Consider the following 12749-nt stretch of genomic DNA (forward strand, 5'->3'; position numbering starts at 1 on the left):
TAACATCAAAGCCGTAAGCATTTTCATTAAATTTTAAGCCGTGATGTGGGTTGTTAATGTTGGAGGGAGGACAAGTCACATGCATGCAGGCTTGGTTCAGTAGGCGGCTTGATTAGGCGAGTGAGTGCATCTAACTTCTGTAGAAATAGAAATTAACAATATGAGAGTGTGTTGAGGCATCGCTGTCTATCCTTGTAATGAGAGCCGGCCGGTGCAAAGTTAACTAATGAGTCTGCTGTCATAAACTAATGTGCAAGGAATTAAGGGCAGAAAGGTCCTGATTAAAAGATAGTTGTGAGTGAGTGGGCTGCTAATTGCCATCAATCAGCCAGGTGATTACCTAACCATGACCTGAGAGCCTGAAGCCTGCATTCAGATCTATCCACACGCAAACACTCACGGGAGAGCGAGAGAGGGAAGCTTTGATCGGTACCGATGGAGGCGACCGCGTTGAGCATCGGCAAGTCTGCGCTGAGCGGGGCGCTTGGCTACGCTAAATCTGCCGTCGCTGAGGAAGTGGCCCTGCAGCTGGGAGTCCAGCGCGACAAGGCCTTCGTCACCGACGAGCTGGAGATGATGCAGTCTTTCCTGATGGTAGCGCACAATGAGCAGGACGACCACAGCAAGGTGATCAAGACCTGGGTGAAGCAAGTTCACGACGTCGCCTACGACGTCGAGGATGGCCTCCAGGACTTCTTTGTCCGCGTTCATCAGAAATCCTGGTGGCGCATCCCTCGCACTTTGCTTGACCGTCACCATGTCGCCAAGCAGATGAAGGAGCTGCGTGCCAAGGTGGAGGACGTGAGCCAGAGGAACGTGCGCTACCGCCTCATCGAACGCGGCTCTAAACCCGCAAATGCATCTGACCTCACAACCACCGCTACTGCCATGTTCGGCGTTGATGAAGCAAGAAGGCATGCTACAAATCAGCACCAATCAGGATCAAGGTTGGATCTTGCCCAGCTGATCCTCAGCGACAAGAAAGGCTTGGGCTCAGACCAAATTGGAGTTATCGGAGTGTGGGGAACAAGTGGCACCGTTGGGCATACTTCCATCATCTTGGATGCATACGAGGATCCAAATATTCAACTCAGCTTTCCATGCAGAGCGTGGGTCAGGGTGACGCGCCCTTTCCACCGAAAAGAATTTGTCCATGGTATATTGGAACAGTTTCGAGAAACCGTCGATTTTCTGCTGGAGCCGGAGGGGGAGAAGGCGGGGCATGAGTTGGCACAAGAGTACAATGGATACGTCAACGAGAAGAGGTACCTAATAGTCCTTACCGAATTATCGACCATTGAAGAATGGCGCCAGATCAAAACTTGCTTCCCAAAGAACAAACTGGGGAGCCAGATCGTAGTATCCACGGAGCATCTTGAAGTTGCAAGCCTATGCCCAGGACAGAAAAGTACTGTATTGGAGCTCATGCAATTGTCTGCTGAACAGACCATATATGCTTTCTACCAGCAGGTATTACTTCAATTTCATACACAAGTTTTTTGTTTCATATAAGTTGGAAATCTCGAGTTTCTTACTTATTTATTTATTCTAATAAAGAAGATCATCCGAGATGTGGACCATTAAATCAGCTACAGAGCATGTCCAGAGCGGGATCAATGAATTTATGCGTTTGAACCAGTTTTGAACAAAGTTAGGAACTAGGAATTTCCTGATCCAGTTCCTTGCATGCCGACGTGAAGAGAATGGTCCCTGGGCATCGAACGATCCACCTCTCTCAATTAACCAGAGCTTGCGGATTTCTGTCCCCTCTCATATGCAAAACCTCAAATTCATACAAAGCCATGCACATAGATCATTCGATCAATATAGCACACCACCAATTCAACATAATAGATCAATTCATACATAGGCGATACACAAATGAATATGATCAATGTTGTTGCGCTCGTTGATCTCCTTCTTTTTGTTGATTAACCACTTCTTGCTTTCGTCATCCATGAGGCTAGTGTCGGTCAACATGATCCCCGACTTCTAAGTTATCATCGCTAGCCTCACCTTCTGTTTCTCAAGCTCAAGTTTCATATGTCTTCGCCTTCACAAACTATGTTTTGTGCCATTTCTCCATCTTTTCCCTTTCAATGGTCATTATGTCCTATTCGAGTCCATCCTCTCCCTTTGCATAGTCAAGAAGATCATGTACTTCTCCTCCTTCTCCCTTTTCTTCAACCCCCCCCCCCTATTGCAGAAGATGCTTGTCCATGTTTCAGCCATTTTTGCTAGCGCACCCCCACACGTGATCCTATCCTTCTCCCACGTCTTCCTCTTGAAGTGTTTAGTAATCTATGCCTATGTCCCATATCCATTCGTCCTCCCACCTTGCTCCCATAGGCATGTCAGAGCTTCCCAATTTTGTTTGCGTCTGCTGGAGTTTGTGGCGATTTGTACAACGTGTCTGCGAAGGCGTCCGGCAACTTTGAGAAAGAATTTGGTAGGTCGGCCCATTGTAAAAGAGGAACGCCATAGGATGACGGTGTGGCCAAGGTCGCTGTTAGGAAAGCAACTTGTATTCCCATGAGGCCATAGACCGATATATATACATGTACAAGTGATGAACTATATGCAGGAAACCCCTTATATATTGAGATAAACACAAAAGGGTACATAGCTATATTATATATACTCTAACACCCCCCTCAAACTCATGATGGATGAACAACATTGAGCTTGGAGAGATAGAAGCCATGCTGCGCTCTAGTATGGGCTTTCGTCAGAAAATCCGCCAACTGTAACTCAGAAGGCACATACTAAAGAGCAATAATCTGATCCTGCACACCAGCGCGCACATAGAAAGCATCAACACCAATATGTTTGGTGAGCTCATACTTCACAGGATCGCGCGCAATGCTAATAGCACATGTACTGTCAGATAAGAGCAGAGTTGGTGTAGTGACAGAAACACCAAAATCCTAAAGTAACCACCGTAACCAAGTCACCTCTACCGTCAAAAGAGCATCGCTCACAACTCAGCCTCTGCACTCGAACGGGAAACTGCAATCCGTTTCTTCGTCTTCCAAGCAATGAGAGAACCACCAAGAAAAACACAGTAAGCAGAAAGTGAACGGCGATCTGAAGGATCACTAGCCCACGTAGCATCCGAATAGGCCTGAAGATGTAAAGAACTGGAGCGAGGAAAGAATAGATGGTGAGAGATTGTGCCCCAAAGATATCGGAGAACACGAAGGAGATGACTATAGTGAATCGAGGTGGGAGCAGAGACGAACTGACTCAGAATATGAACCGGATAAGATATATTAGGACGAGTGACAGCTAGATAGACAAGACTGCAAACAAGATAATGATAACGCGTCGGGTCAGGCAGGGGATCACTATCAGTAGCACGAAGGTGAACATTGAGCTCCATGGGAGTCTCAACAATGAGCTCGTTAGTAAGAGCAGCACGAGCAAGAAGATCCTGAATATACTTTTCCTGGGATATAAAAAAGGCATCAAAGGTAGAAGAGACTTCAATCCCAAGAAAGTAGCGAAGAGGTCCAAGACTAGACATAAGAAACTGCTCACTAAGACGGGCCTTTACAAAGGCAATATACTCAGGGTCATCCCTAGTGATGATCATGTCATCAACACAGAGAAGAAGAAGAGTCCGACCACGATGAGAAAGATGAACAAACAATGTTGGATCATGAGTACTTGCTAAAAAACCAGCAGCAATCACCACAGAGGCAAAACGCTCAAACCAGGCGCAGGGGGCTTTCTTAAGGCCATAGAGAGAGCGACGAAGATGACATACCATGCCATCTGGAACAGAATACCCAGGTAGTGGCTGCATGTACACCTCCTCACGCAGCTCACCATTAAGAAAGGCATTCTTAACATCAAGCTGAGATATAGACCAGTGTTGTGCAGAGGCCACGACAAGAAGTGTACGAACAGTGGTCATATGGGCCACAGGAGCAAAAGTCTCATCGTAATCACGACCATGCTCCTGCTGAAAACCACGAGCCACAAGACGAGCTTTGTAACGCTCAAGAGAACCATCGGAGCGAGTCTTAACCTTGTAGACCCACTTACAAGTGATGGGGCGGACACCGGGAGGAAGGGAAACAAGATCCCATGTACGAGTGTGTTCAAGAACAGCAATCTCCTTTGCCATCGCAAACTGCAATTCAGGATGAACAACAGCCTGACGAGAAGAAGTTGGCTCAAGAACGGCAGCACCAGCGGTGGGAAATCCAAGGTGATCAACAGGCGGACGAGGACGAGAACGCAAGCCATAGGTAGGCTAAGACGAGGATGACGACACATCCGCAGAGACATCCACAGGACGTGAACGATGAGTGTAACACTGAGGAAAAGATGGAACAATGCAAGGAGGAATCACCAATGTAGAATCGGGGGGTGGCGACAAAGAAGTCACCGGAGATGAAGGTGCAGAATCCGGTGGCATGCTAGGCGAGGCGACCGTGGAAGATGGTGGCGGCAAATCGACAAGAGGTGGAGAAGCAAAGGGAGCAGAACAAATAGGCAAAGGCTCGATGGGGGTGACAGGTGAGTCAGGAAAAGTGAGAAAAGATATATTCTCCACTGAAAAGGTCGAGGAAGATGGGCGTGTGTAGAAGGGACGAGACTCATCAAAAGTCACATTTCGAGAGATACGCATCCGACGACCAATAGGATCCCAACAACGATAGCCCTTATGTTCATCACTGTAGCCTAAGAAGACACACTCAACACACTGAGCGGTCAGTTTGGTTCATTCGTGAGGGGCAAGAAGAACATAGCAAACACAACCAAACAAACGAAGCATCGAATAATCAGAAGAACGTTCAAAAAGATGCTCGAAAGGAACACCACCCTGTAGAGCAACGGAAGGTTGTAGATTGATGAGATAGATGGAGGTGGAGATGGCCTCAACCCAAAAATGAGGCGGGAGAGAGGCAGCAATCATCAATGCACGAGCCGTCTCAAGAAGATGACGATGCTTGCGCTCAGGCACATCATTCTGAGTGTGAGCACCAGGACAAGAGAACTGAGAAAGAGTCCCTTGCTCAGCAAGAACACCCCGCAACATCTTAGAAATATACTCGCTAGCGGAGTCACCACGAAACACATGAATGGGCGAAGAGAACTGAGTGTGAACCATGGCAGCAAAACGCTTATAAATAGACAACACCTCACCATACGAGAAGTCATGAAATAAAGTGGTGTGTATCGAGAGAAATCATCTATGAAAATAATATAGTATTTACGACCCCCTTTCGAAGCGAAGGGAGTCGGACCCCATACATCAGAATGGACTAAATCAAAAGTACGCGTGACGCTGACTCACTATGCGAATATGGTAACTAAATCTGCTTGCCAAGACGACAACCCTGACATTCTAAAGAGACATCTCCTGAGACAGATCCTAGAAGACCTCGACGAACTAAAGACGACAAACGAGAACCACAAAGATGACCTAGTCGATGATGCCACTGCTGGAAGGAACCGGTAGCAGAGGCGACCGAAGCGGAGGAACTAACGATAATAGTGGTGGCAGCGGAAGGAACATGAAGCCAGTCTAACTCCCAAAGACCCTGAGAATCACGGCGGCGAGGGCCAGCCCCAACCAAAGTGTGCGTGCGACGGTCCTGGACAGAACAAGAGTCAACGTCAAGGATGACGCGACAACCAGAATCAGTAAGTTGGCCAGCAGAAAACAGATTCATGGTAAGTCGAGGAACATGAGCAACATCAGGGACAGAATAAGAAGGAGTGGTAAGATGGCCTCTACTAACAACAAAAAGAGGAGTACCATCAGCAGTGAGGACATGAACAGGAGAATCAAGCGATCGAAGAGAGGACAGAGTGGAAGAATGAGAAGACAAATGAAAATAAGCTCAAGAGTCCAGAACCCATGGGGATGTACCTGATTGTGTAGAAGGTGGTTTCTCAGTGTAAGAAGCATCAGTCACAGAACCAGCAGTACCCGTCGAGGAAGAACCTGAAGCAGCGAGCAGACGCTTAAGTCTCAGAATATTCTGCTCAGTCAAAGTGGTGGCTGAAGATGTCGAGGTAGTAGACAAAGTCCCTGGAGATGATGGTCGCGCCTGATGCAGGTGTTTCATTTTCCGGTAGCATCGATACTCAACATGACCATCCAGGTTGCAGTAGCCGCAATGTGGAGGGGGCGGCCTGAGCCGCAAGGAGGAGTGGACAAGAGCGGCGGAACACTCGAGCGAGACGAAGTCGGTGCAGCATGTGGCGTAGCAGGTGCTCGAGCAGCGAGCACAGAGGGACTCTCTACTAAACCAGCACCACGCAAGCGAGTCTCCTCATCACGAATCTCAGAAAGTGCCTCTATGAGAGAAATACGGCCACGAGCAAACAACTGAGCACGCTGGGGCTCAAACTCCTTACGGAGCCGAGACAAAAACTCGTAGACATGATGAAACTCCAAATTGGCCTGTACAGCCTAGAAACATGGGCAAGTACGACAACCAGCACTGCGGAGAGAATCAAGCTGGCGCCAGATAGCAGAACTTTGTGTATAGAAATCATCAACAGTGGAGTCACCCTGCTGAAGAGCATGCTCCTAACGAACCAGAGAGAGGTATAAGGCATCACCAGAGAGCTCATAACGCTGACGAAGACGGGTCCACATCTCAAATACAGTAGGAAGGCCCAGAAACTCAGATGCAAACTGAGGCAGAACACTAGCAGTGAGAACAGCTGCAGCACGAGCATCATCATCAAGCCACTGAGTGTAAATAGACAAAGCACCATGATACGTCTTCATAAGCCAAAAACTGCTCATCATAAGCACGATCAGCAGCCTCATCAGCAAGCTTAGCCGCATCCTTGGCGGTCTAATTAGCATCCGCAGGAAGAACCGATGGAGTCGGCGAAGTAGGGGCCACTGGAGGAACCGAACGTGGCAGACAGCAGACCACGCCGGAAATAACACCCCATAGGCGGATGCCACGCATATGAATGCGCATGAAGCCAACGAACTCGGTGTAGTTAGAGCCATCAAAAATCACCGGGCAACGAGGAACAACAACATAGCCCGATGCAGTAGACATTTTTTTAGGTCAAAGGTCAACGACCATGGAACACCTGATCCGATCGGGAGTGCAAAAGGCGGCACAGTACGGGAGGCGTCGATCTAGAGAGCAACCAGGGGAACCCCTGATCCGATCTGGAGGACCAGAACTTTGATCTGACGGCGATCAGATCTGGAGGAGCAGAACGTCGATCCGGCGGCCGAAGTGGAGGGCGAGAGCAGCGCAGCGGCGACGATGGCGGCAGCAGAGGACCTGCGAGAGCGGCACGACGACGGTGGTAGAGGACCTGCGAGGGCGGTGCGTCGGCGGCTGGCGAAGGACTGGAGCGACGGTAGCTGGCGAAGGACTAGAGCGATGGCCGGGGAGGAGAGTAATTGATCCTGCCTCGAGGACGTGACCTGCGGGATGCTGCGACGGGGCAGAAGAGGAACCGATCCTGCAAGAGGAGGGAGCAGGCGGCAACCGAGCGACGGCCAGGGAGGAGCGTGGCAGCGCGGAGCGGGTCAATGGCACGAGTTGCGACGCGCAAAAATTAACCTAGGTCTAATACCATGTTAGGAAAGCAACTTGTATTCCCATGAGGCCATAGGCCGATATATATACATGTACAGGTGGCGGACTATATGCAGGAAACCCCTTATATATTAGGATAAATACAAAAGGATACATGGCTATATTATATATACTGTAACAGTCGCGAACCCGGACGCGGGCATGGCAGAAGACGTAGGAGCGCACGCCGCGAGCTGCATGTTGAGGACGTCCTTTGCTGCATCTTTCTTCTCAGGCTGCTCATGGGCACGCTGCCAGGCACGCAACCCCTTGCGGGCGATGATGATCTTCGCTTTGTTTCCAACAGGGGACCACCATGGATCTCGTTGAGCCATTGTCCATGACGACAGAGCATGCTTCGATGACTAGCAAGGAGGAAGATGTTTGTCGGGCAGAAGCATAACAATGGTGGAGGAGGGAAACGACGTAGAAGCAGGAAAGGGAGGATAACCACGGAGGATCGGAGAGGACGGTTGATTTGGACAATTTAAGGGGATTAAAGGTGGGTCCAATCTATTGGATCCATTGTGGATGACATGTCCAAGCGGTCCCAAATCCGCCCTAGATATGGGCTAGGTTTGAGGGGTGCCGCATAGCCCTGACATTTGGCTAGGTATGGGGGTCCGGTTGGGTGCCTTTTTTGGTCCGGGTAGTCCTCCCGAGCATATGAGGGGAAATGGTGGTCGAGCTGGAGATTTTCTTAGTAACTCCATGTTCTCTTGGCATACTATTAAACAATGTGTATTATTCATGAACAATTTGTGTCCGTGTACTTTTCTTCTTTTTAATAAATTGGACTGCTTTTAGCATTTATGAATGACTCAAGCCTAAACAAGCCCCCTCATTAAAATTGACTGGTATACATGCTATTCAAGCTTGATTTACTATTTTTTGGCTCATCAGGACAATAAAATTGTTGTGTAGCAATATGACATGCACTGAGCTGATTCTTTAGTAAGTTTTTGGAGTGATTCATCATTACAAAATGATGTAATTTTCATTTGCTTGTGTTCAGGAGTCTCAAGACAGGACACATTCATCGAAGCCAACATCTAGCTCAATTCTGCCTCGCATTTTTGAGAATGAGATACAAGAATACCAGTCTAATGATGTTGTTGACGGAAAGATGATTGTGCAAGAAAATCTCATAAGCACCAACACGATGACGCATGCTTTTGAAGAATTTCGTCTTATTGGGCGAGATAAAGAAAAATATGATATTATTGAACTGATTCGACAGCACGCTTCCACCCCACAATTCCAGGTGATTGCAGTGTGGGGAATGGGTGGTGTTGGAAAAACCACTTTGATCAAAGATGTTTACCAAAGCCAAGAGGTCTATGAGAAGTTTGGTAAACATGCTTTTGTCACAGTCTTGCGGCCTTTCAAGCTTGAGGAGTTCCTGAGGAGCTTAACATATCAGTTAGAAGAAAAGAAGAGTGCCATGGACCTTGTGGGTGATACCAAAGAAGATATTGCTTTGATGGGGGTTAAAGAGTTGACTGAAGTGTTAGATAGACGTTCGCAAGGAAAAAAATGTTTGATTGTTCTCGACGACCTATCATCTACCATTGAATGGGATAAAATATTGCCGAGTTTACTTGCAATTAAAAATCCAAGTTTGGTCATTGTGATCACAACAAGGCAAGAGGATATTGCTAAACATTGTTGCAAGAAACCAAAGTACATGGAACAAAAAGAGTGCATACACCGGCTCGGTGTTCTAGAAGACAGTGATGCATGGGACCTCTTCACAATAAAGGTATTAGAAAAGTATTGGTAGTATTTATCAAGAAAACAACTTGAGTTGTATACTCATATTCACTTTATCTCATTTAAGTTTTTTTTGTTCGAAGGGTCTTGTCATATTAGTATAGTTTAATTAAGCACAATTCTTCTCGCTCTTAATTTCAAGAAGTTACTGTAAAGTTGGTTGCAAAAACATAAGGTACAGTCACCACCATGCCCGATGTCATATGTCATCACCAGTTGCGGATCTAAACGTAAACCTTTGGGGGTGAAACCTAAATGAAAAAGATATGGTGGGGCAAAAGGCTAAAAAAATCACATCTAGGCCCTTCAAATATTTTTTTTATTTAGACTCTTATCTAAAGCTGGGGGGGGGGGGGGGGGGGCAGCGGCCCCCTGACCTCAACATAGCTCCGCCGCTGGTCATCATGTAGGAATGATGTAGTTTAGACCATTTCATAACTAAACCAAAACATTAATTATGTCACCCATTGTCTGGTTAGGCCAGGTTACGTTACCAGCAAGCCAAAAATAATACATGGCCTCACCACAACTCTTGTATCAAATTATACTTGAGAAAATGGTTAAAACAATATCAATGTATGTGCTTTTTCAAACAGATTTATATGAACATGTGACCAGAATAGTATATTCTTCATTTCCCATATTTAAACTTAACAATATGTTCTTTGGATAAATATGTTTCCATGTGAATTTCATACATGCGGAGAATGGATAAATATGTTTCCATGTGAATTTTATAACAAAAATATGGTTAAGACATGTGCACAGTACTAGTTAACTTATATTTTAGTCCATTTTACGGTAACCAATAGAGTGTGATTTCATTTTCCTTACTCTATTGTATGAGTTTCGGTGCGTACATACCGAACTTAACTGATACAATGTAGTTAATGAATAAACCAGAATGATTGGTTTACATGCACCTGATTTATTCAATTTTAGAGTAGTAAAAATGCTTATTATTTTTTCCACCACTGCAGGTATTTAAGAATAAATTCAAAGATTTGACTAAGCACTATCCTGAATTGGTTGAACCAGCACAACTAATCCTAAAGAAGTGTAATGGACTTCCTCTTGCGATAGTCACCATAGGTGGTTTCTTGGCAGACCAACCAACAAAAACTGCGGCAGAGTGGAGGAAATTGAATGAGCATATCAATATTGAGCTAGAGATGAATCCAAAGTTTGAGGTCATAAAAGCAGTCCTCATGAAAAGTTATGATGGCTTACCCTATTACCTCAAGTCTTGTTTTCTGTACCTGTCCATCTTCCCTGAAGACCTCAATGTTAGTCGGAGACGTTTGGTTTGCCGATGGATAGCAGAAGGTTACTCATGGGACAAATCAATAGCGGATAAATACTTCATAGAACTCATAGAGAGAAGTATGATTTTACCAACTCAACAATCAATTCTCAGCAGGCAAGTATTTGATTCGTGCCAGCTACATGATCTAATCCGTGATATCAGCATTGCAAAGTCAATGGAGGAAAATCTTGTCTTTAGGTTGGAGGAAGGATGTAACTCAAACACTCGAGGCACAGTGCGTCACCTTTCCATAAGCAGCAATTGGGAGGGAGATGAGCGTGAGCTGGAGAATACAGTGGAGTTGTCCCGTATACGTTCATTGACGGTATTCGGCAATTGGAGGCCATTTTACATATCTGAAAAGATGAGGTTTCTTCGGGTGTTGGATCTAGAATCAACAGAAGGTCTAGCTGATCATCACCTTGAGCACATTGGAAAGCATATTCATCTGAGATACCTTTCTCTAAGACGGTGTGAAGGTGTCTTTTACCTCCCGAATTCAGTGGGTGACCTGAGACAACTCGAGACACTAGATATCAAATTTACAAGGATATTTATGCTTCCCGAAACTATCACCAAGCTTAGTAAGCTATGTTTTCTGCACGCTGGTAACGTATTCTGTGATCAAGAAGAATGGCCTGCACCACCATGTTGCATATCTGCCCCCATTCGCTTCAGTTGGTCTCGTGGTGGATGTTCTCCTTACATGTGGTACAAGAAGCATGGTGCACGACCTTTTTCTCTAAAGGTGCCAAGAGGGATCGGGAAACTGAAAAACCTGCAGGCGCTGGGGTGTTTGGACCTTGAAAGGGGAAATGCCGTCATAGAGGAGATAAAAGCCCTCACAAGCCTACGCAAGTTACGAGTTTCGTTTGGCATCAGGACAGAAAATGTGCCGGAATTCTGTTCGGCCATTTCCTGTCTCAGACGCCTCGAGTCATTGACATTGGAGTCATGGGGAGAAAATTTATATGACTACTTAAATGGCATGTCCTCACCGCCGGAAAACCTCCAGAGCCTCAAGCTAAGCGGTTACGTGGAAAAATTGCCAGAATGGATCAAAGGGCACCAGAATCTCATGAAGCTCAAACTACAACGCACCAATTTGTCAAGCAACTGTGAAATCATGCAGGTGCTTGGGAACCTACCAAACCTATCCATTCTGCTTTTGGAGGATGAAGCAATCCAGATTGAAGGGACTATCACGTTCCAGAGTGACCTTTTCCGAAACCTCCGTGTACTCGAGCTTTATTACTTATCAATGGAAATCGTGTCACTCAAGTTTGAGGAAACATCAATGCCGAAACTTGAGTTGCTGAGGCTGGAACTTATAAATTGTACCGCTGGCTTGGCTGGGCTACAATTGCTCCCAAGCATCAAGGAAATGCGGCTCTCTATCGGTGTTTACCCAGATGGTAGTATAACAGAAGAATTGGCACAAAAGGTAACAAATTGCAGGACGAAGAAAACGAAGGAGGACATTAGGGAGCAGTTCGCCAACAATAAAAATAAACCCATTTTGAAGGTGGAATAAACGAACTAGATGGAGGCATTTGTGTCATCATCTCATAGGGGTGGAGGCGATTGCAGCAGGCTGTGTATTTCTTTTTTCAGTTCATACTATGTACTCCCTCTGTACCTAAATACTTGTAGCTGGAAAGAACCAAACTAGTTCTAGTTCTCCCCAACAACAATTATTTCCGCTCTATCTAAATAATTGTAGTTGGGGAAAACTAGACTAGTTCTCTCCAACAACAATTATTTAGGTACAGAAGGAGTAGCTGTTACTACTTTCTTGTCGTGCTGGCCTCAGGGCAGTAACTTTGTAATAATACACTACTTCTGTTCTGTTCATGCTGATCTATCTAGCTTGTCATTAGGAAAAGTCTCGGTGTCATGTACTCCCTCGGTTCCAAAATATAAGACCTTTTAGAGATTTCACTTGAAGACTACATACGGAGCAAAATGAATAAATCTATATTTTAAAATATGTCTATGTACATTCAAATGTTGTTCATAGTGCAATCTCTAAAAAGTCTTCTATTTAGGAACGGAGGGAGTATCAGCAAACTGCAAAAGCACGTAATCATCTG

At 45.9% G+C, this 12749-nt stretch overlaps 1 protein-coding gene across 1 annotated transcript; it reads left to right on the top strand.

Moving 5' to 3' along the window:
* The first annotated feature begins 322 nt into the window (after positions 1-322).
* LOC123406246 (disease resistance protein Pik-2-like) lies at positions 323-12348 on the top strand. The gene is made up of 3 exons (XM_045099733.1): positions 323-1470; positions 8593-9339; positions 10331-12348. Exons 1-3 carry the CDS (start codon positions 436-438, stop codon positions 12188-12190), a joined length of 3642 nt encoding a protein of 1213 aa, XP_044955668.1. The 5' UTR covers positions 323-435; the 3' UTR covers positions 12191-12348.
* The last annotated feature ends 401 nt before the right edge of the window (positions 12349-12749 follow it).

The sequence above is a fragment of the Hordeum vulgare genome, chromosome 6H, assembly GCF_904849725.1.
Source record: "Hordeum vulgare subsp. vulgare chromosome 6H, MorexV3_pseudomolecules_assembly, whole genome shotgun sequence".
NCBI classification, from domain to species: Eukaryota; Viridiplantae; Streptophyta; class Magnoliopsida; order Poales; family Poaceae; genus Hordeum; species Hordeum vulgare.

What these genes read in the sequence shown, in the direction of transcription:
- LOC123406246 (XM_045099733.1), top strand. Translation starts at nt 436, where the DNA reads ATGGAGGCGACCGCGTTGAGCATCGGCAAGTCTGCGCTGAGCGGGGCG. An exon ending in TATATGCTTTCTACCAGCAG is followed by an intron (nt 1,471 to 8,592) that starts GTATTACTTCAA and finishes GCTTGTGTTCAG; the next exon opens with GAGTCTCAAGACAGGACACA. An exon ending in GGGACCTCTTCACAATAAAG is followed by an intron (nt 9,340 to 10,330) that starts GTATTAGAAAAG and finishes CCACCACTGCAG; the next exon opens with GTATTTAAGAATAAATTCAA.